Source organism: Styela clava, chromosome 7 (genome assembly GCF_964204865.1).
Source record: "Styela clava chromosome 7, kaStyClav1.hap1.2, whole genome shotgun sequence".
NCBI lineage: Eukaryota > Metazoa > Chordata > Ascidiacea > Stolidobranchia > Styelidae > Styela > Styela clava.
In genome coordinates, this window is record NC_135256.1 from 15,255,950 (window position 1) to 15,280,966 (window position 25,017).

General features: G+C 35.9%; 3 protein-coding genes across 3 annotated transcripts; all 3 read right to left on the reverse strand.

Moving 5' to 3' along the window:
• Window positions 1–1,741: 1,741 nt before the first annotated feature.
• LOC120328742 (GTP-binding protein Rhes-like) lies at window positions 1,742–5,001 on the reverse strand. Its single transcript, XM_039395271.2, has 4 exons — window positions 4,574–5,001; window positions 3,893–4,164; window positions 3,287–3,420; window positions 1,742–2,697 (listed from the first exon to the last, which is right to left on the reverse strand). The coding sequence occupies exons 1-4, from the start codon at window positions 4,603–4,605 to the stop codon at window positions 2,104–2,106; spliced, it is 1,032 nt and encodes a 343-aa protein (XP_039251205.2). The 5' UTR covers window positions 4,606–5,001; the 3' UTR covers window positions 1,742–2,103.
• A 4,119-nt stretch (window positions 5,002–9,120) lies between these two features.
• Window positions 9,121–12,571, reverse strand: LOC120328741 (dexamethasone-induced Ras-related protein 1-like). The gene is made up of 4 exons (XM_039395270.2): window positions 12,364–12,571; window positions 11,684–11,955; window positions 11,091–11,223; window positions 9,121–10,521 (listed from the first exon to the last, which is right to left on the reverse strand). Exons 1-4 carry the CDS (start codon window positions 12,393–12,395, stop codon window positions 10,494–10,496), a joined length of 465 nt encoding a protein of 154 aa, XP_039251204.2. The 5' UTR covers window positions 12,396–12,571; the 3' UTR covers window positions 9,121–10,493.
• A 2,515-nt stretch (window positions 12,572–15,086) lies between these two features.
• Window positions 15,087–24,743, reverse strand: LOC120328555 (uncharacterized). Its single transcript, XM_039395074.2, has 7 exons — window positions 24,064–24,743; window positions 21,453–21,775; window positions 21,013–21,135; window positions 20,792–20,906; window positions 19,487–19,579; window positions 18,354–18,486; window positions 15,087–15,776 (listed from the first exon to the last, which is right to left on the reverse strand). Exons 1-7 carry the CDS (start codon window positions 24,202–24,204, stop codon window positions 15,508–15,510), a joined length of 1,197 nt encoding a protein of 398 aa, XP_039251008.2. The 5' UTR covers window positions 24,205–24,743; the 3' UTR covers window positions 15,087–15,507.
• Between the last annotated feature and the right edge of the window lie 274 nt (window positions 24,744–25,017).

A 25,017-nucleotide genomic window follows, 5' to 3' on the forward strand; every position in this document is an offset into this window, starting at 1 on the left:
TGCAATGGTAAAGTACAGAAGGAAATTTTCGGGGGTCAAAGTTCGGGGAAAGGTCCATATACTCATCATAGTATCATCACTACATATTAGTTTTTTTCTAGTATTTGTGACTGAAAGTGATGTAGAGATTGAGTAATTTTTTTCAATGGTTTTTCTCGGATTCAATTTCCCCAAAGGATCTATTTTTCTATCAGATGCTTTGCATTAAACTCTTTGTCGTCTTAACTTATTGACCCGTTATAATATATGTTATTTTTTAAAAGCTCTTTCTGTTGAAAATTCACATATCAGTGTTTATCACTCAAAATCACTCACTGTATTTCCCGGCGAATAAGTCGCTTTTCTAGACCCAAAATTTTGGCCTGATTTTTGGGGGGTCGTCTTATTAGGCGAGTATGATCATTTTCATTTTTTTGTTGTCGCCTTATTATTAAATCTGGACAATAAAATACCTTCGGCCATAGCATCTCACACGTCCTCATCAGGTTAGTTTAAATATATCGACATTCTCGCGCAGTGAATCTGAAATTTTAATGCTGTGATTATCATATTTGAAGTTGCCGCATTTGTGTCGCTATTACCTGATACACGTGGGATTGCAATTTGTGAAAACCGTCAAATGTTTTTGTCAGCGTGATGTCTTATTTGAGCTGTGAACATCTTTCATTTCAGCATTTATTCCCCCTAAGTCACAAACGATAAATACTTCATTGCTCTCAAGTAACCATGGCACTTGTGTTGTGAGATACGAGTTATCACAAAATCATGTGTGACAAGATGCTAAGATAAATAAAGGAGTGAATATGTGACCCAAATTTTCTTTATTACATAATCATGTGTGACAACAGGCTAAGGTAAATAAGAAGTGAATACATGACCCAAATTTCCATGATGTAAAAGCGGCATTACAAAATACTAAAAATAAAACGGAAAGGATGACTCGCGACAGATTACAGCTAATTTTCGTAAATCACAAAAACATTTTTTGTTCTACAATTACCGACAGGGCCAGACGCGACTATGCTATGTGTATAATATCGTAATTACGGTAATGTAAAGTATATTCAATTCATTTTTTGACATAAATTTACTCGGTGGGATATCATCGCTGACTTAAGGTTTTTTCCTACCGTAAAACCCTCAAAAACAACATATATATAATCCCCATTAAATCGATGAAGCAACACATTTCGTTTTGTGGAGATTTCGAGGTGATCAATATGTATGATTCATATAAACACTTTATATGTATATTTATTCATAAAAACTAAATATAATCAGGTAGTTTATATCAAATTAGTATGTCCGCAGATTGCCATGTTATTTTATATCAGTAATGTTCTTGTACGGCGGACGCAATCGCGAGTTGAACACAATTAGATTGAAATTGAAAGACAGTTTGAATTCCCGTAGTTGTTATAGATTGAATATTACGCTACAAAAAAAAGTCATTATCCAATGCGCAAACGCGGCGACCGCTCAAAGGGCATTGCATGGTAATTTAAGATTCCGATGTTGATGCGATTTTACTACCCCGACTTATAGGCCGGTTATATGCAAAAACCCATTTTTTCAGGCTTAAAAACGGGTCTCGTCGTCATATTCGCCGGGAAATACGGTATTTGCGCTGAAAGATTTATCACTATATTCTGATCCTGTCCCTTTAATTAGGTGACAACGATCTCATCAAACCCCTTCCATCATCATTTTCAGAGAAATGACAGGCAAAATAGCATAATAATTTACCCATTCTCTAATTAGATTTCAATTATTATTAGCACTTTTTACGATGCACTCTCTAAAATAAGCATACTTTACCTTGTAATGTGCAACAAATATAAAACAGAAAAATATCACATCTAGTTAAATTTGAAAGAAAAAACATCAATACCCTGGTATAGAGCATACTTCTATATTTATGATTTTTCTGTCAACGAAAAAATCAAAAACTTTGCTCGATCACGTATCTTACAAAACTGCAAATTACGAATTGTATATTGTGACAAGAATTCTGTTGAATTAAACACATTAATAACTGAGGCATGTCGGTAGTATGGGATATATAGTTGAATGATCGTTAAGCGAGTCATATGCTTAGTCTACTCATGACCACTTAGACACCAGCAACTTTGAAACGGTTCTAAGTGATAACTTTGGCGTTTTTGGTGATTTTTGCTTTTTTAACATCTCTGTTATGGAGCACGCTTTTATGAATGCTAGGATTATTTCGTCTTCAAGGTCCGGTGGTCGTTGAATGAGTCGGATTTGTGTTTGGGTATGGTTTAAATCTGTTTGTCGGTTTCGTGTAGAAGATTTACCGTTTCTCTCGTGCAGAAGTAACGAATTTCGAACAGCGCGATCCCTGCTACAAAACGGAGAAACTGATAATGAATTTGACCGACGACGAGAACGAAAATTTCTTGAATGTGTGGTCACGAAATTCAGTTGGAGCGGCAAATTTGCCATAAGGAGAAGTTGATCGTACATTGCTTCCACGTTGTAATAAGTTTTAGCTGATGCTTCAATGTGACTAACGACACATGGCAGCTTGAACTGCCGTTTCATCAGCCATACGTCTACCTCTCTGCCAAGCACATTGCACTCTGAATTATCATGTTTATTGCCGACCACTAGAATGGAAGCAATAGGTTCCTTTGCTGATTCCATCGTCAAGTCCGGTTTTTGTCTAACGCTATTCTGCAAAACATAAAAGTATTCTATCACATACCGAGTGTGATGGTTGGCGATGAAAAAAATTATGTACAGTTGTATCTAAACTATAAAATGACGTGAGTTATTGTGTAGATTGGAACTTTGTGAAATAGTTTTAATTTTTTTTTCTATTTTTACAAGAGGGAGATCAGATGATAAGACTCGACCATGTGCTCTAGCTCAGTCTCTCGCCCAATCTTCGAGAATGATATGGTCGTCGAGTGTGCCGCTAACATGCATACGTTTTCGATACGTTTAGGCAAACTACACAAGGTGGGTGGCGTATTTTTATATATTTTTTAATTAAATGCTTTTAAATGTCTATAGCCTGAAATTTCCTAATGACTAATAGAGAAAATGTGTCATGAAATGTCATAACGACCTCATCTATAAATGTGGCATACCAATTCTGGAAAATAAATCTGATTCATTACTTTGCTCATCATAGATGTATAGCAAAATTGGCAGGGGAGAAAAGTTTATATCCTTCGTTTTGTAATTCTCGTACCACTGAATGCCTACGTGACACGGACCAAAATTATTCTTGAACCAGATAAAATTTATGAAAACTTACTTTAAAATTCCGTTCAAAAGAAACTTTAATATTTTCAGCATTGCATTTGATTTTTTCGATAGTATCAATCAAATGTTTTGCTCGTTCCCAGCTTCCAGGATCCGATACGGAGTAAACGACCAAAAAGAGATCACCTATAAAAATTTCTGTATTTTAGTTCTCGGATCACGGGAGAAATATCAACTTCCGAGACTGGATTAAGCCTGTGATGTAATAATATAGTTTACTACGAACCAAAGCAGCGAGCCCAACATTAAGTTTGCGTTGATTACATCCCGTATGCAAGTGAATGTTTCAGTAATAAATCATGTTTTGTATCCTTATGATATTCTTTGTTTTCAAAACATTTTCGCAAGTCATCACTAGATTAAAAAGCGCTGATATGCCGTTATCGCATAATTAACCAGTCTTATTGAACAATGGTAAACGCAATAGTTTTACGTTGAGAAAGGTTAAAATTAGAAACGGTCATGCAGCTCCTTGGTATAATAAGTTCTAGACCAAGATATACTTTGAGCTCGTTCGACGCGCTATATCTTCAAATCGTAATCGAATGAATATGCATGCAAGTAAGTCATGATAATCAAAGTCGTCCAATTCACTCACCTGTCATTAGAGTGCAAGTCTCCATCGCCGGTGGATAGGGGGATATTCCGGATGTGTCTAAGATGTCTAATTTGTAGATTTCATTTTCAATGTTATGAGTTACTACGTGAAAATCGTTTACAGTAGGGTAATGATTCGCTTTGAAGGCCCTCCCAAGAAGTCGAGACACCAACTGGGTTTTCCCCACACCCAACGATCCTAGTACAATCAACCGAATTTTGTGTAGGGGTCGAATCGACGGCGACCAGACTAAACATGGTAATGATAATCGCCTGCAACGAATTAATATTTTCAGAAAAGCGTTATTTTTATATATATATACATTCCAAACTTCACTGATACGAAATCTCATCTTAATTTAAACTGATTTATAATGTATTACGCTCGTAGAAGTGCAACTATACTAAGTCACAGTTAAATATACCAATCTGCCAATGATAGCATGGGTTGTCGTGGACAGAATGATATTAACGTACTAAATTTGTATGACCTGAATATCAAAAGTACCCATTACCCCGAGATCTGATCAGAATTTTGCAGGTACCAATTTCTGTCCCTTGAGACGTGAGTCATATGCGAACCAAATCCTGCAGCATGTCCCACAATCTTTCTCTTATGCACGATGAAAGGATCAAAACTATTAGAAATTTCGATGCAAAAGTCCATTAAAATCATACTTACCTGGATGGTGCGATAAACCTGCGTTCAGCCATGTTTTTCCCCCGTTGTTTCGTCTCTGTTCGTTTCAACAAAAAATGCTATTGTGTAGACTGTAGATTGTTTGAATTTATATATTCCGAAGCGGTGAAATAGAACAAGATAAATGAGCAGCATTTATAATTCCTTCATTATGCAACTGAATTTCTATCCGTCATTATTTTTTTAACGTCGGTAGAATTACAGGAGAAAACAAGCATTACGTCTGTAGACAGATGCGCGGAATTTCATTTTGTGTAATTATTACGCCGCTCGGATTCTTTACCAACTCCCTCATACGAACGGCAAGTACTGTGTCGATGTAAGCAATATGCATTGTTCAACGATTTCAAATTAAAACATCGTCTAGTATCATCAAGTTTTCGGAATCATCGGCGAAAATAAATTTCAACATCATACAATTTTCATCATAAAGTTACTTAAGCTTGGGTATGTATATAAAAATGTGTTAATTAGAAGTTTGTCAAAGTACTGCAGGCCTGAAATATGATCGCGGGGCGATAGGATCCATTGATCTCCAATGGGTGATCGTTGATAGAGCTCGGAAATATCAAGTATTGATAATATCCCTTCGTTTGTACGTTAGTGATCGACAACTGCAGTGGGCGTTTCCGCATATTGTTGAAGGATCGGAACTTTTTGGAAAATATAGGCCGGAAAATTATTTAACGCAAATCCTCATTGGTCCGGCATTGTAGAATATGATTTTCAAATGTAACACCAAGAAGGGTAATTTTTTAAGACAATTTAATTTACTAATTTAAATAGTACGGAAATAACCGTAACATGGTTGGTGATATAATTTGTTCTAATATATGTATATATTTATATATTTTGCTCTGTTGATAAATCGTTTTTTTTTCACCTTATTTTTTCTGCTAATTATTCATCATTATAATGCAGTGCTAACTCACGAACACCTGTCGTATCGCGATTCCCGATAAAATTATTGAGCATGGTTGCGAAAATAGTGTAATCCAAATACCAATCAATGGGCATAATAGATTATAGATTAGTTTATTGGGGGTGATAACAAAATAATGATGATAACAAAATAATTGTATTCTCCTTGAAATTTTGTTGGGTTGTTTTTTTACATATTCGCTCGAAGTAAGGTTTCCTACAGTCATCTAAGTCTAAGCCAAGTATAATACTTGATGTGTAGAGGACGACGAAATGTGCTCAGTAAAATAAACAAACAATGGTATTTCCAGAGATAAATTCGTCCTATGCTGAGTCTCGTGATGATTCAGAATGCCTGAAGAGAAAATTTACTGAAATATGCCTACCCAAGTCAAACATAAGACTAACAAGACATCAAATTAACATGAGAGCACAGATGCCAGGTGAATCTATCCAATCATTTAAATACACTCGAAAAATAAAACCAAGTGTTGTGAATTTGGTGATCTCAAAGATGAGTTGATTGAAGACAGAATTTTGACTGATGTTTTTGATGATAACCTGCGGAGACAATTGCTGGGAGAAGTTAATCTTACACGAAAAAAAGCAAGTATGACACATGAACTTACAAAAGAGGGAATGAAATCTCTAACAGTAACTGCAACAAAATAAGTCGATTCTCTATCTCAGGGTGGTCCAAACCCAGGCCCGCGGGCCACATGTGGCCCGCCGCTTCATTATCTGTGACCCGCGTCACATTCGGAGAGTAATCAAAAAATCGCATTTCGTGTTGTTTCGTAATGAGGTTAATCAGAAAAATCTTTTGACATATTGTTACATCAATAATGTCACTGAGTTGACTAGTGTTATGGCTAGCTGAGGCAACTAGCGAAGTTGAATGGTGTGCTTGGCAGTCTAAATTATTATCTGGCTTTCTATCTTTTTGGACGGAAATATATGCTAACAATATAGGCATCATAGAAAACTAAAAATCGAATGCGGATTCTATTAGCCTGGGATGGCTATGTCTGATAACTATGTGTTTCAACAATAAAAGTGTTTGTTTTGTATTGCACTGTATACCTATTCTTGGCACTATTGTGGTCCGCGAACAATGCAAAAATAATTTTGTGGCCCGCGAAGCCGACAACCTTGGATCACCCTGCTCTATATCATCATGAAAGATACATGCGCTATAGTTCGAGATCTGAACCTATAGGTTCGCAATGAACAATTGAACATTTCGTGCGAATATGACAAATTTCCTGTAAGTTATATTCAGATTGTGTCAAAATCTAATTGTGCTTGCCAGTATTGTGCTGTGTTCATCCACAAAATTTTATATGTTTACTTCATTTTGGATGTTATTCGTGCGCAAATAAAGCAAGGGAATATACTTAGTATTTGTTAACTAAATTTCATGTTAATAACAGTGGTAAAATAGATGTACATTCCAACAAAAATACCAAGTCTGTGAGTGCAAGAATCGGTTACTCTGACTAAATGTAAGCCTCCCCAGAAGACATCATATGTATAGATGAAGTCAATATCGGACGATACGTTACCGATTACTTGAATTCGGAATTAGTATAATGCTGACAATCCTAAAATCGGACGATACGTTACCGATTACTTGAATTCGGAATTAGTATAATGCTGACAATCCTAAAATGATTATCATTTCTGGCAAGCTAATTGGACTTTTGCGGATCGTTTCAGAAGACTGTTGATATTGTATTTGAGACAACAAAAACTACCTTACTAAGCGAGGGAGGCAACAACACATGCTGGCACAAGAAATATGTTTTAGGCATTCGCAGTATCGTATTTGTCTTCAGTCCCGCAAGATTTCTTTTCCGCCCAGTCCACCAATCCTTCACTTTGAAAAAATCTCCACATATTTCAATAAGTTCGTCGACCAATTCTAAATGCCTTTGTTTGATGCAGTCAGTTGAATATGCTTCGATAAAAATAAATATAATTTTGTTCAATTCAATAAACACTAGAGCGATGTGGAGGTCAAATGACTAATAACACTACAGTACCAACTTATGCGACTTGCGCAAAATTCTGATCATTCAAATGCTTAAAAATGTAATTTGATGGAAATACAATTTACAGCTAAAAAACTATTAAACAAATCGCTGAAAATTTTTTTTGAATCGTCGAACTGAAATGCCGTAACCACGCACCTGACTGTATATATATTATATATAAAATATGATAAAAGTAAAACTGAAATGTTTTGAAATATTGTGTTACGTTGAAAATAGTATTGATGTTCCACCTATCTTGTTTGTGGTCGTTTCTCAACTTGCTTATCTCATTATTTGTCGTTTTTTTGTAAAGTTTTTCACCAAAATACGAGATGCTTTATTTACATTTTCCATATCCTAATAAAATTTTACGACTTCTGTAGTTATTTCTTGCATTCTGAATCGATAACTTTTGTCAAGATCATTGGCAAATATATGCGCCGCTTCGATCTCTGCCCAAAATATATAACTAAAATATCTATATACAATTAAGATTTCCACGTTTTTCGATCTTTAATCAATATGATCCACAAAGTAACTTTTCGGGCAGTCCCAACGCTACCACTTGATATGTGTCTAATTGGTTTTCAAGATCTCTGTAAATATATGTTAGTTCATCTGCCGAACTTGCTGCATAATTGTTTATTCACACTGATTTCAATTATAAAGAGTATTCAAAAGAGTATTTTACCCCTTGTTGTGATTGTTCTTTTAATATATTTCGAGGTATCGAAAAGCATTGCACTAATGGGTGCTTCTCTGTTTTCACTGATTCTGTTTCAAGGTTATTGCGAAACCTTTTTCTGTTTATCTTACTAACAATTGGCTAATAAAATAAACACAGAAGGGTGAGCTGACAACTCAATTCAATCTCACTTTTAGTGGTGGGCTAACTACAGGAGAGTAACAGAAGATTTTTTGAAAACTAGAACTATAGCTTCGGGAAGGAACATCGCGTGCTTCATTTCTATTTTTTTTTTTTTTTCAGTAAAATGTGAGCGATATGGCTCGTGTGGGACAGTATCATAACTACATATTAGATTGTGCTAATATTGCTGACTGAACGCGATGTAGAAATTGAGTACTTTTTTTAAATGGTTTTTGTTGAATTCAATTTCCTTTTCGACCAGATGCTATCAAATTCTTTGTCGTTGCAACCGATTGACCCGTCATATGTTGTTTTTAAAATCTCTTTCGGTTAAACTTTCACATATCAGTGTTTATCACTCAAAATCACTTATTTTTGCTGAAAGATTCATCACTATTATTCTGATTCTGACTTCTAATTTGGTGGCAACAATCTCATTTAACCCCTTCCATCGACATTTTTTAGTATATATACTTACATATATCACAGGCAAAATAGCATACAAAATTACTCATATTTAATTAGGTTCAGTTATCATTAGCACTTTTTACAATACACTCTCTATATAAACATTCTTTACCTTGTATTGTGCAACAAATATAAAGAAGAAAAATATCATATTAAGTCAGGTTGAAAGAAATAAAAGCAATAATTTGGTATATAGACTGTAGAGCAGGGGTCGGTAACCTTTTTGGTCAAGAGAGCCCTAAAATATACATATTTTCAATTGCATTACCGTGCGAGCCATATAGCATTTCTTCACTTAATCAGGCCTGAAATTTTTACTCAAAAATCAACACATACAATGTGAATATACATTTAACGTGACTTCTGATGCTGCATGTTGTCGCTGCGGGCTTTGAACGGTTGCTCACATGCAGCCCAAGTTAAAATCTACGATACTCATCACCCTTTTTCGTTTAGGCATCTCCGTAGTATTTTAAAACACCATCGCTTTGTGATGTCACAATATATGTTCCAGAATCCCCATGTTTTGTCACAATGCCTGCTTGGTAATTCTCTTACATAACATAGACATGCGCTGGGCCCGCGTTGTCAAACGTATTGGGAATTTTTTGCCAAATTTGGCCATAAAATAGTTTGAATTCTAGTAACAATAGTAAGCTTAATCTTGGAATAATATATTTTTCTGGGAGCCATATGCCGTCACCAAAAGAGCCATATATGGCTCGCGAGCCATGGGTTCCCGACCCCTGCTGTAGAGCATACTTCTGAATTTATGATCTTTCTGTCAACGAAAAAAACAAAAACTTTGCTCGATCACGTATCGTACAAAACTGCAACTTACGAATTGTATATTGTGACAAGATTTCTGTTGAATTAAACACATTATTATCTGGGGCCCTGTCGGTAGCTTGGAATATATAGTTAATTCAATACAATTCGTTTATTACACCAGACCATCGTGGTCTATATCAAATAACACAAACAAATCATTGATCGGATGATCGTATATAGGTTGAAGAGAGTCATATGCTTAATCTACCCTTTGACCATTTAGACGTCAGCAACTTTGAAACGGTTCTAAACGATAACTTTCGCGTTCTTCGTGATTTATGCTTTTTTAACATCTCTGTTATGGAGCATGCTTTTATGAATGCCAAGAATATTTCGTCTTCAAGGTCCGGTGGTCGTTGAATGAGTCGGATTTGTGCAGTTTGGGTAGGATTTAAATCTGATTGTCGGTTTCGTGTAGAAGATTCACCGTTTCTCCCGTGCAAAAGTAACGAATTTCGAACAGGGCGATCCTTGCTACAACACGGAGTAACTACTAATGAATTTGAACGACGACGGGAATGAAAATTTCGTGAATGTGTGGTCACGAAATTCAGTTCGAGCGGCAAATTTGCCATAAGGAGAAGTTGATCATACATTGCTTCCACGTTGTAATAAGTTTTAGCTGATGCTTCAATGTGACTAACGACACATGGCAGCTTGAACTGCCGTTTCATCAGCCATACGTCTACCTCTCTGCCAAGCACATTGCACTCTGAATTATCATGTTTGTTGCCGACCACTAGAATGGATGCAATAGGTTCCTTTGTTGATTCCATCGTCAAGTCCGGTTTTCGTCTAACGCTATTCTACAAAACATAAGAGTATTTTATAATATACCGAGGGTGATGGTTGGCGATAAAAAAATGATGTACAGTTGTATCTAAACTATAAAATGACGTGAGTTATTGTTTAGATTGGAACTTTGTGAAATAGTTTCATATTTTCTATTTTTACAAGCGGGAGATCAGATGATAATACTCGATCATGTGAACTAGCTCAGTCTCTCGTCCAATCTCCGAGAATGATATTGTCGTCGAGTGCGCCGCTAACATGCATACGTTTTCGATACGTTTAGGCACAGGTGGGTGGCGTATTTAAAAAGTCGTTTTTTATTGAATGCGTTTAAATGTCTATAGCCTAAATGACTAATAGCCAAAATGTGTCACGATTTGTCATAACAACCTAATCCATAATTGCGGAATAACAATTCTGAACAATAAATCTAATTCGTTACTTTATTTACCATAGATGCATAGCAAAATTATCAATGGAGAAAAGTTTATATCCTTCGTTTTGTAATTCCCGTACCACTGGATGCATACGTGACGTGGACCACAAATATTCTTGAACCAGATGAAACTTTATGAAAACTTACTTTAAAATTCCGTTCAATAGAAACTTTAATCCTTTCAGCATTGCACTTGACTTGCTCGATAGTATTATCAAATGTTTTGCTCGTTCCCAGCTTCCACGATCCAATACGGAGTAAACAACCAAAAAGAGATCACCTGTAATAATTTCTTTACTTTAGTTCGCGAATCACGAGCGGAATTATCAACTTCCGAGACTGGGTTAAGCCTGTGATGTAATAATATAGTTTACTACGGAATAAAGCAGCGAGCAAGACATTAAATTTGCGTTTGTTACACTTTACACCCCGACCTCCGTATGCAAGTGCATGTGTCAGTAATGAAGCATGTTTTGTATCCTTGTGAGTTGTGATATTCTTTGTTTTCAGGACATTTTTGCGATTTACTACTGAATAAAAAAGAGCTGATATGCAGTTATCACATAATTAGCGAGTCTTATTGAATAATGATAAACGCAATAGCCAATAGTTATATGTTGAGAAAGGTTAAAATTGGAAAAGGTCATACAGCCCCTTGGTATAATGAATTCTAGGCCAAGGGGTACTTTGAACATAAATACAAGGAAGTCATGCTTTTTGAAGTCTTCCATTTCACTCACCTGTCATTAGAGTGCAAGTCTCCATCGCCGGTGGATAAGGGAATATCCCGGATGTGTCTAAGATGTCTAATTTATAGATTTTATTTTCAATGTCATGAGTTACTACGTGAAAATCGTTTACAGTTGGGTTATGATTCGACTTGAAGGCCCTCCCAAGAAGTCGAGACACCAACTGGGTTTTCCCCACACCCAACGATCCTAGTACAATCAACCGGACTTTGTGTAGCGGTCGAATCGACGGCGACGAGACAAAGCTTGGTAAGGATAATTGCCTGCAACAAATTATTATTTTTAGAAAACATCCATTTTTGTATATATACATTGCAAACCGCACTAGTACAGAATCTCATCTCAATTTGAACTGATTTCCAAATGGTGATTACATCAGCAGAGCTTTGATCGAAGCTTGTAATTAACAAATCAACTGATGTATTACGCTCATACAAGTGCAACTATACTAAGTCATAGTTAAATATACCAATCTGCTACTGGTCGCATGGTTTGTCGTGAACAGAATGATATAAACGGCCTTACTTTGCATGTATGACCTGGATGTCAATACCCTGAGACCTGATCAGACATTTGCGAACCAAATCTTGGCCCCAATCGTTTTTTGTGCTAGCTTAAGAAATCCAAACTTATAACAATATCGATGCAAAAGCGCCTTAAATCATTCTCACCTGGATGATTTGCTAAACATGCGGTCAGCCATGTTTTCCCCCGTTGTTTCAATAAAAAGTTGATACAGCTTGGATTCTTTGTATTTATATATTCCGAAGCGATGTAGTAAAAACGTAAATGAGCAACATTTATAATTCCTTCATTATGCAAATGAATTTCTATCCGTCATTATTTTTTTTTATCGCCATTAGAATTACAGGAGAAAACAAGCATTACGTCCGTGGACAGATGCGCGGAAATTTTTTTGGATAATTAAATATCTCTTATTGCGCTCGGATTTTTTACCAACTCCCTCATACGAACACCAAGTACTGTGTCGATGTAAGCAATATGACCTGTTCGACGATTTCAAATTAAAACATCGTCTAGTATCATCAGGTTTCGCGACAAAAAAGGGTTTTTCGAACGTCATATAATTTTCTCATAACGTTTCTTAAGCCTGGTGGAAGTACTGAAAGCCCGGCATAACCGGAGCGATATGGCCCATTGATCTCCAATGTGGGATCTTCAAAAAATCTCGGAATCATACAATAATATCCTTTCGTTTGTACGTTAATGATCGCATGCGACTCGAGTGAAGTTTCCGCATACAGTTTAGAGATCGCAACTTGGCTTTGAACAAACCTTCTTGAAAAAATAGGCCGGATATATACTAAACGCAAATCCTCGTTGGTCCGGCATTGTAGAATATGATTTTCAAATGTAACACCAAGAAGGGTAATTCGTTAGGACAATTTAATTCAACTTCGCTAACCCCGCACAGACTGTTATTCTGCTAAATTATCGAAGAACATTGTTGAACGCTTAGCTAAATCCAATTAAATTTACTAAAATTGGAATAATACGAAAAATATCAGAACATGGTTGGTGATATATTTTTGCTATATGTACTTGTATATTTTTCTCGGTCCCATTACATTTGAACACGCGTACATTTGAACCCGTAATTTGAACCCACGACAATTGCACCTGCATACTATTGCACCTATGAATATTTTTTACGGATATTTGAACCCATACTAACCCTAACCCATGGATTTTAGCACCCTCATATATAGATTGAACCCGCGGATATACGGGTGCAAATGTATGGATTTAAAAATTACGTGGGTTCAAATGTAGGGACAAATTTTTCTCTGATGATAAATCGTTCTTTTTCACCGGCTTTCTCTGCTGCTTAATGTTATGTAATACACAATTACTCATCATTATAATGCAGTGCTCACTGGCGAACACCTGTCGTATCGCGATTCCCAATAAAATTATTATGCATCGTTACGAAAATACTGTAAACCAATCATGGGATAATTGCATTTTAGATATGCCTATTGGGGGTAATAGTAAAATGCACATCCATCATTATTAATTCCCGAAGCAGAACAGTTGTTATAATACGTATAGTACCAAACGAGGTGTATTCTTCTTCAAATTGAGTTGTTTTACATATTCGCTATAAGTTAGGCTTTCGAAAGTCAGTTAAGCCCAAGTATATACTTGATCTGTAGACGTAACGTGCGCAGTAAAATAAATAAGCAATGGATGTTTCCCCGACCCGACTTGACTCCAGAAATATGCTCAATTTACTTCACTATTGTAAAATTTTGGACTAATATTTTGAAAGTGTTTTATAGAGTTGGCGTATACAAACTGTTTTTTTGCGGGATTTATTTTTGAATATTGTAACTAAATTAAAACTCTTCGGAAGACCAATGAAGACATATTGACAATCGATCTGATTTACAACTAATTTGTAGAAATACAACTGAAAACTGACAAATAAAACGCAAAACCGCGAAAACGATGCCATGTTTACACCCGTGTTAGCTGTCTTCGCAAAAGAAGTGTTCGAGCGGCGCACTTATTGTAATTGTTTCGTCCGTTATTGACTCATTGCTTATTGATCATTGTTACAGAAGTAAATGAGGAAATCGGTGCTCGGGAGATGATCCGTACCCTGTACTTTTCATGAATCCGCCGGCTTGTCCATGAGACATATTTTTCTGTCCCATAACAATTTGTGCCTGGCTCATCCCTTTGGATGTTTCCCATAGGACTTCCTTCCATGGACAGACCTATGAATCCGTCGTCGAGCTGTTGTAACTTGTCTTCGGTGATATTCAAAGATTTCATATCAACTCTGCGGTGTGGTGCATCGCGCTAAGCGTTAGGAACATAAACTTGCCACCACACCCTTGATTTCCTTGCGTGGATCCGCAGGTTCGTATCCCGTCGTGGATAATTATGTGCGAGATATTGCTGAGCTACTCGCTGTCATAGGGTGGTTCGCGTAACCGCTGGTCGGTTACGGCTTCATCCACCATCAAGTCCATGCATCTGGGAACAAATGGACTCTGGTATGTTGTTTTGAATTTCGTGTTCATGTATATATATGAGCATCTCTTGTTGCTGCAATGTTCATTTTTCGGGTTGACGAAATATTAAATATCTATCAAACTAACTAATCCCATACCCGATTAGTGACCGGGCGAGAGGCCGTGGTTTGCCAAAATGATTATTAAAGTCGGCTCACCCCCGGGATAAATATGAAAATATCATCTGCACCTTGAAATCGTGTGGTAATGTCGAACTAGGCAAACATGAATAAACCCCTATAAATAGTCTTTCAGTCATTAAACAAACCTAGGGTCTGTCCAAGTTATACATATTCTTCATATATACATTTTAGATGCCATCCGTACGTAAATATAGCAGGGAGCAAAGCTTTGTATTTGTTATCTGAATTTTATTATAACAGTGGTAAAATAGATGTACATTCCAACAGAAATACTATGAAGTCAAGATTGCATGATACGTTACCAATTACTTGAACTCGGAATTATCATAATACTGACAATCCTCAAAATAAATATCATATTTTGCACGCTAATTTGACTTTCGTGCATTTTTTCAGAATACTGTATTTATATATATGTATATATTGTATTTGAGACAACAAAAATACCTCACAAATTGCCATAAATTTTCAGCAGTGGAATTATTGAAGTATTCGCCAGAGGGTTATTACTTTTCCTTGTACTCGCTGGGGCCTTTCGTTTTGGCACACATTTTGCTGATTTCGGAAAAGTGCGTATTTTCCGCAATCTCAAACAGTACCTTTTCCAGATTATATTTGTTTCTTTTCATCAGCCTCCAGCGGCCGTTAAGTTACTGAACCCTACACCAAAAGCGAGGGAAGCAACAACACACGCTGACACAAGAAATATGTTCCATGCATTCGCAGTATCGTATTTGTCTTTAGTCCCGCAAGAGCTCTTTTCCGATAGTTTTTCCCAACCACCATGAGCCATGATCCAGTCCACTAATCCCTCACTTTGAAAAAAATCTCCACATATTTCAATAAGTTCATCGACCAATTCTGAATGCCCTTGCTTGATGCAGTCAATTGAAAATGCTTTAATAAAAAATAAATGAAATTTTGTTCAATACAATAAACACTAGACTCGAGCAATGAGGAAGTTAAATTACTGATCATAGTACAGTGGTAACTTCCGCGACCTGCACAGAAATTTGTTATTCTGATCATTGAAATGCTTCAAATTGCAATTCAATTGAAGTTGAAATTACATCCGTGCCCTGGTAAGTATTTCACTAAGCCAGGGGTCGGCAAGCTACGGCCCGCGGAGTAATATAATCGGGCCCGCGACCCCTTACTGAATTATAGTAACAAAACAGCTGTTTTGACGATTATATTTTTTACGTAACAGCATGTATTGTGAGTCAGGTGTGGACTAAATTATATTATAATCTAACAAGTATCGAATTCACAATTACTCGCTAAATGAGAATATAAATTTAATTATAATTAGACGAATTGCAACATAACGCAGAAAAGTTAACTCTTTGAACCCTGAAAGCCGCTAAACCGGCTTTCCCGAGAAAGTCTTCTGACGCTGAAAGCCGGTTTAGCGGCTTTCGCATCCCGTAAGAGGTATGCAACTTTGAAACCTCATATCTCGCGAACCATTTATTATATTTAGACAAGTTTTACATCGTGTGAAAGATAATCTAAGGACTAAGTATAATTTTAAAATTGAGATAAAATATTGTGATCATCTTATGAAAATTGGCAAAATTAAAAAGCATAAAAAACTTCTGAAATTTGCTCAAATCTAATTGACAAAACTTAAATTTGTTTTCGATTAAACCTAGTACATTATCGACAAAATTTGTAGAATTTGAAGATAGCTTTCCAGTGATACCATTAGATTGAACTTATGTTGCACCATTCAAATTTCAGAAGCATTTTTATTCGTGATTTTGTTTGTCGCAAGATCGAGGCGACGTCAAGGTGACGTAAATAACGACCCAACACATTTACGCCGTTACGCAGCGACGTTAATCAATTACGTTGGCACGTAGCACGTTTACGTTTCATACGAGAAACACTTTTCCTCGCATGCTCGTAACGTCATTTACTTAAGTTCGTACTCGTGAAGCGACTTACGACTTGTAAACGATACACGGGGAAATTCACGCATTACATCGGTTCGACTAAAACACACAATACGCAGTGTTATTGCCGTTTTAATTGCATAAAGATATGAAAAATACGAATAGCCAAAATAAGGATTTTTAAAAATAGAATGATGGAACATATCGATGGATGCATTGTTTAGCGCCATTGCTGAGTTTTATTGTGCCATATTTTCTTCTTCCGATAGATGAATACTATCCAATATTTCATCTGGACAAAGCTTTCGTTTAAAATCCATTGTAAATAAAGCGATATCAGAAATGTAGCGTATATGCAGTAATTTCGAAAATCTAATGAGGCTGCAAAATGTAAAACACTGACCAGGTGAGCGGAACCTCATAAATTCATGAGGATCAAATATTTCGTTTTGGCCATTCATTTTCGTCCCATATTCAAATAGTAAACGTATATAAAATTGCCTTTTATTCTAGCAATTTTACTATGTTCGATCAAAATTCGTCTGAAAGGGTTTTATCTGCGGCCGAGGATATGATACTAATGCAATGAAGCCACAATCTGCACTCAAGCTGTGAACGACCAGATGTGCAATTGCGCAATATACCTCACGCAAAGAGTTACGCACGATACGTCGCATGAACGTTATCACGACAATGTCGTCGTCGCCCTTTGCGTCCTTACGCAAACTTGGCGTCAAATAGTTGATAAATTTTGTTTGCAAACCATTTGAATCGATAGTACAAATTCTGCAATAAAATGAGTTATGCGTATGTTAAGAAAGTCATACGTATATTCTCCGAAAGGTAATTTTGTATACTTTCCAAAATTGTACTTATATTGATGATACATTTCTAATAAATGTATTAAATATTACCAAAATACAAAAAAATAGTAGATGGGGCTACAAATAGGCTTACACATCTCATCAAAACATCTCGTGAAAAATAATGCCAGTTAAAAATAAAAGACTAGATAAGCTTTTATATGATATATTACAGACCATCTGATATCTAATGGTTTAGAAGTTATTTTGATTTAAAATTAGGGATATTACAAATTTTTAACGCGTCAAATCGATGCGACGCCGTGGGAGGTCAGGGTGAGAGAGTAGCATCCTTCTGGGGATTCAGAGTTCAAAGAGTAAGTGCAAAGGGTTCAATGCCGCCGAATATTTAAATGGAATATTTTGAGATGCAATGCCATGAGGAAATAAATCTATATTCTATTCGAGAGATGTATCTCGCTTGATTTTTTATTATAAAACGTATCATTCGTTCGGTTTTCAACTTTCTAAAAATATGTGCGGCCCGCTAATGACTCGCAACCTTTAACTTTGGCCCGCGAGCGACAAAAGGTTTCCGACCCCTGCGACTAAGCAATAGTTTTCCGAAGCCCCAAATATCGTACAAGTCAGGGTTAGAGCCTGTATCATTATGCAGTATGGGAAAAAAATTCTTGAAATAATAACAATGTGCAATAATTGCAATCTAAATTGTGAGCTTCTGTAAGTAATTACTTTCTTTGTTTCCATTTTACCTCCAGATATAACAAGAATTCCCATTATTCTTCCCCAGGTTACTTCTTGTTCTTTCTCCCTTTGATTTTCTTCTGAGTCTGTCCTCGAATTTAATCCTCTGGAATTGTTTTTCGATGGCGTTTTTGTCGGTGTCTGACAATTGACAAATATATTATTGGACACGAAATGTACCTATGGATCGTTTTGCTATTATGTTGCAGGTTGCTGCTGTTGTTAGAATTTTTCTTCTCGTTGTTACTCCGCCAAAAAATCGATATTTTTTTCATCAACTACTAGACCAATTGCTTTGAAATTTTTATTATAGTTCAAGATTGTATTTTTTTTGCTAGAAGGCTATTACTTTTATTTATTCCTAAATTTTCTATGAATCCTATTGGATCTGATGAACACGGTTTTTAATCCACCAAGCGTGGCGGCAGTCTTACGCTTTTTGACCGGTATGGTAAGTTACAGTAAAAGGTGAAGTACTTAATTAATACTACAGTTGTGAGTCGAATCATCTAGCAATTCAATTGACGTTGGCATAAGACGCTTGAATCATCATTGTCACAGGATCTGGGAACGCTGGGCAGTCGGGTTACCGGTACTAGTAAGTTACGATGGTCCTTGCCACAGGTTCAGCTTCGTCTAGGATATGATTTGGGGGGGAAAATTGTGGGTCAAATATTTGGTTCTGGCTTTCGTGTTCATATATTTGAGCACTGCTCTCTTGTTGCTTTTGAAATCAAGATCGCAATGCACAAATGTATGGACACGATGGCTAATGCAATGTGGGAACATTCCGGCCAAATACTAAAAATTCTTTAATGAATGTCATATGAAGGTTTGCCCGCCTTCCCGTGTATTTTGAAAACAGTGTATTCACCGGGATTAGGTGACCAAGAAAAAGTATTAGCTTTGTATGCGGATTCTTCTATCTTAAAAAATGAAAACATGAAATCGATTAGGCCATCATGTGAGGAGCAACGCGTTTTTTCTATCAACAATACCAACTTAAAGCAAAACGATCCATTGTGTTGATATTCACAAAGAAGGCATTTTTTCTGGTACATGTTTCCATGTCAAACTTTTTGTTATTAAAACTTTCCGTTTTTGGGCATTTTAACAGAATTTACAAGTATTTATCAATTACCTGTTTAGCACTAATATATGTTGATATTATTTCAAGAGAAATTTCAAAAAATACTTTCCGCAAAACTTCTTCTGAACGTAGAGTAATTCCGAGCTGAAAATATAATTCAGATATTAACGAGTAACGACATGTCAGATTAAGGCAAGATGAATCTTGAAGAGAGACAATGTAATAGTTTTCGAGGCACACTGAAGCGCCTGCATTATTAATAGAGTTGATAATAGGGGTGTGACATTCTGTGCCATATCCGTTTTGGTAACAAGGTAAGGCATATCCTGTTTCGTGTGTTGAATAGCTCAGAATAGGAAACTATCTTCAGATCGTTGTAGTATAAAAGCGATTATTGCTTTCTTGTGCAACTTTCGATAGAAGCCAATTGAAAATACGCTACCGAAAATTGGCCGTACGCTTTAATCAATCATTTTCCGATGATCAGATTTGTATATATCTATGTTCTATTGCGAATCTGTGTTATGATTGTTAAATTCAATAGATGCGCTGTCCACATTCAGTGCATGTCTGAAAATGCAACTAATAACAAGAGAAAAACTCTGAGTTGCTGTCCTTTGGGATGCGGGTTTATTTTCAGGGCACAAAATGAAAAGCATCTGTGATGCAAATACCGCAAAACCTCATGACAATGAAAATACGATTGCAAAATATAAATTATGCAAAGTAGAAAATACCTGTTTCTATCGCAAACGGCGTTACGGCACAAACCAGCTTATTCGTCAATCTATATATATATATACGTATACGTTGAGCATGATGCAACACCAGTAATAAAGTATTCTTATCATTATTGTTAAACTTATAGGCTAGTCAACATATCACATTCTACCAATTTATTTACCAGAAAATAATGCAGAAGATTTCTAATTTACAAAGATAATTATAAAAAATCAATATCCAACATATCCAGAAAAACGCATCCCCAGAGGTTCTAAAATCCACTCTTGTCTTAAATTGAAGCCATTGATGTAAAGAAGATTACATGATTTGTTACATTTTAATAGGACATACTTTACTATATAGGTTTAGTCACCCCTCTGTCGATATTCGCTACAAAAATGTCGTTATTGCATTCGATTCTTTACTCACACGAACACATGGGTTTTGTTGCGTTTGGTACGAAAGTTGAGATCGCGTCTTTTTATGTCATAAATATATGGTCGTCTATTCTGACACATAGTTGTTCAAAGGGCTTTCAACAAACTAAACCAAATATGTTTGTTGACAAATATTTTTCACAATTAATTTAATTAAGCCCGATGTACAACTCTGGGCTAACTAGTTTTTATTTACCTGCTTTGATAAATTTTTGCATAGGCCATGATTTCTTCTTTCTAATTCATTACACATTGCATGAATATCTCGCAGTAACCATTGATCAGGACATGCCGGCCTAGCAATTTTGACTCTGAAATGTTACAATTAACCGTGTTATTATAGGTTTCAAGCATACCGCAAATTAGTTAGGTATCATCCCAGAACACTGAAAATTTGCGTTTAAAATCACGATTTACCTGTGTATTAAATTGTTTCTTTTCAATTTTTGAACGATTATATCACGACAGAAGTCTTTTGTTTGCTCAACTATTCTTTCTTCCTGTGTTCGAAAATCCCTGTTGGAGTTTATTCCATTTTGTCTATAGAAAAATTTGGAAGTTTTCAGTATTTACGAAAAAACTGTAAAACGATCGTTAAAGATTATTTTATTGGCTTTAAATCCTCGTCGTGCACGAATAGAGGTTTAAGTTTTACATTCCCAATGCCAGGTCGTATTCTCAATTATACCACATAGGGAATAATGATATAGGTAATGGCGGCTTATCTAGATCTTCGTTCGTAGCGAACGTATGAGACACTCGTAAATAATAAAGATTATCATGTGTAATGGCTCTCGCCGATTCATTCAATTGATTATTAATTCAGATTTCCATTCTTGTAATTTTATGATACTCACCCAAGTGTTCCACTAAGCTCTTTTGATGATACAGATCTCCTTAGATCACGTTTAGAAACCATATCGTCGGGATTCGGCATCGAAATAGATCTCCTGCTAAAAGCTTGGCGAGCCTGTGAACAATATTCTTTTTCAGTAGATGGACAATCGAATTCGTTTTTGTTAATCTTTTCAGTGATAACAGTTCTTCGTATTTTACGTGGTCGGTCAAGTGACTGCGAATGCTGGTATCCTGACCGTATGGAGGTATTTGATGATCTCAACGATCGTTGAGTAAAATAGGACAACCATCCGTTGTCACCCATTCTTTTAGATACCGAGGGCTGAAAGAAAAGTAAACGTGCGATTACTGATCGGTATACACATTGGAAACGATATGGCTCAATTAACTGAATATAAACTTTCATCTTGGTTAGACATAAAAATAAATATCCCGTGTACTGTCATATTTGCATTTTCAACTGCATGCAATAGCTAAATAATTCACATCTTCCGAATGTCAATAGCATCAATGTATAATTCAACCCTGCAATGGTTGCATTTTGTACGCGCGTCAACTCTGTTGTTAACGCATTATACGTGACTCGCAACTAGGCTGCTTCCCAGCTTACAGATATCTGTTGTACCATCCTTATGTTGACTGCCTTACCATCGTGATATAAATCGGGTCATACAAATAAGCATACAGCATATAAGCATACAAATGAGCAAAATTTTAAACACGTGGTGTCTTGAAATGACAGAATCTTAAGGTCCAATAAAATGAGAACACGACCGCAAATACAACTAACGTTGACGAATAAATATTATATTTCGATGTGGGTTGTATACACGAGTTTAGAGTTTTTCACACATATGCGCTAAGTAACAGTATATAAACTACCGTGTAAGATCGGATATATTAATTACTCGAGAGTTTCATATCTTGTTATCAATGCAATGAAAACGAAACTAAACAATAATGTATTTTTCGAAAAGCGTTCGAATTCCTAAAATGATTACAGAACCAGCCAACTGTAAAATAAGACTGCACCACATAATTGAAATAAATACAAGCATTCTAATGCAATATATCTTGTTGCTTGCCAATACAGCGCAATGCAGAAGAAAGATATCAACGTTGGTTTTAACAATAGACAGAAATAAAGCTTGGCGCAAAGTATATCAACATTCAACCAACTGAAAATATCCTCTTTGCCTCATATCAAGAATATATATATCCCTCATAACTGCAGTCTGGTACACAGAACACATACAAACATTACTAATTCACTGTATCTTTGCCGTACTGGCATATTACCCGTTCATATCTATTCATTCAGTATTGATAAATATAATTGTAATTGATATTTTAAAGAATATCGACAAAAATCGCACTTAAACAACCTTGTGATATATTCATCTGTTTCCACCGTTACCAACAGATCTTTTCATAAATAAATTATTTTCAAACAGTTTTACCAATCTCCCCAAGCACGGCTATTTGTGAATAGATTATTATTGCAGCAAGACTCTGGAATTAAATTGAATAGTCTTATTATTCATGTTGAATCGTAGTTGTACTGTTTTATATACATCACGTTGATTATCATAACATGTCTTTATACTGTTTATACTCAGCCTACGCTTTCACAATAGAAGCTATGTCGAATTTGTAGAAATATTATCATAACAAATGCCGTCAAATCAAGACGTGAATGGGATACCGCTACAGAAATCGAGTTGACCATATTGCTTCTCGTTTCCTTTCTTATCTATAACACAAAACCACAGCGGGAATCGAAATTTGAAAAAAATATTTTTCAGTATAGCCGAAACTAATCGACCACATATGGGAGATAGTAAAATCTGACACATGTTTCAAAACCAGAAATCTTTCTCAACTGTCAACAAATCCCAATTATATTTCCGCCCAACCTAGCACGCAACCCCCATGAACCAGAATTCAAAATGTATCAGTATACTGAACATGATATATGAACTTCGCTTTATTGTATGGTTGAATAAGAACAACAGACTAAGTTCACAACTCATCGATAAATCAAGTATTGCTCAATACAACACGAACACTTTGAAAAAGAAGAAAATTTAAAAGTCATTTACATGGTAATCACTATTCAGGTTACGTCGTCTCGAAACCCTAATTGTATTTGTAAACACTAGCTGAAGATGAATTCCTTAGTTGTTACGTGGTATGTTGGTTGAATTCAATATGTTGCAAACCGAGATATTGCCAGTATGTTCAAAGTAATTCTTGTTAAAACAAGGTAACAAACAAACAAGGCTTGTAACGTTATTTACTTATTTCCCAGGAGAAAATCATGAAAGTAACATTGGATATAAGAAGATGTCAGTAGTCTGGGTGAAATTGATGAATACACATGCGAATATGTATGTAATATATATGTAATATAAAAAATCAAAGTATCTGAGCAATGTATACAGAGAAAATTTATTTACACAGCAAAAGAAATCGTGATTCCCCTCCAGCACTTTAAGCTAAACTTAAACATTTCTAAATTATATTAAATCTAATAAATTTAGTTGAATTTACCAGTAATGAAAACTCAATCATTAAAACTCGGTTTGAATCCATTATGAAAAGACTTACCCTAACATTTGGTGCATTCGTCGACATTGAGGGTTCGCTCCTAGTTCTCTTCCAGGCTTTGCCTAAACTTTGTCTCATGCGACTGAGAATACCAGCACCATTCGACCTTTCGGTATGACTTGGTTTCGCCGTATAGTGCATTACTAAGGCTTGGTATTACTTCCTGTCATTTGCCAATCTTACGTCGTTGTGGGCTCACAGTTCACATCACAATTCGACTGAATTATGTATCCCTTGCGAAAAGCTCTATAGTCCAATTAATTTGGACGTTTTTTTGCCCGAGGCTTGTGTCTGTATATGTGCGGTGATTTCGTTACCTCGCAAAATTCATTCGTGCTTTCAATATTTTTCACGAAATTAAATGGAATTTTCACGTGGAGGCCGCCCCTAATTTATCGAATGTGGCTCCTATTTGTCCTGGTAGAAATTTCGTTTTTTTTCTTCAAAATTTCGCCGGCCTAATTTTCTCGCAGTTGAAATATTTTTATTTTTATAATGGACTGATTGTGTTAATAGTTTTATTGCAGGCCTAGGGCGCAATCCTTGTTGTAAATACGTTGACCTATTTGACTGACATTGGTTGTTAGATATATCTGGTCCGAGTCCTGACTCCTGAACAGTTTGAAAATAACCTAAACCATGCCGTGTTGATCAGGTAGTGCCGGAGACTCAGATTATTTTCGATCTGGCTTCTTGGTGACTACTTGTATATATATGAGAAGGTATTTTACTAAACCACGCATTCATCTCAAAGGAAACAAATCCCACAGGATTGGAATAACCGCGTATGTAATTGTGCAATTGTCGGCATTCAATATATTCAATACATGGATATCTATGACTAATATTATCATGTATATGCGCTTCGTGCGCATATGAAAGTAGCAGACAGTCAAAACATAAATACTGTTATTGTTTCGTCTTCCGTTGCATATTTTAAAATGATTCAACCAT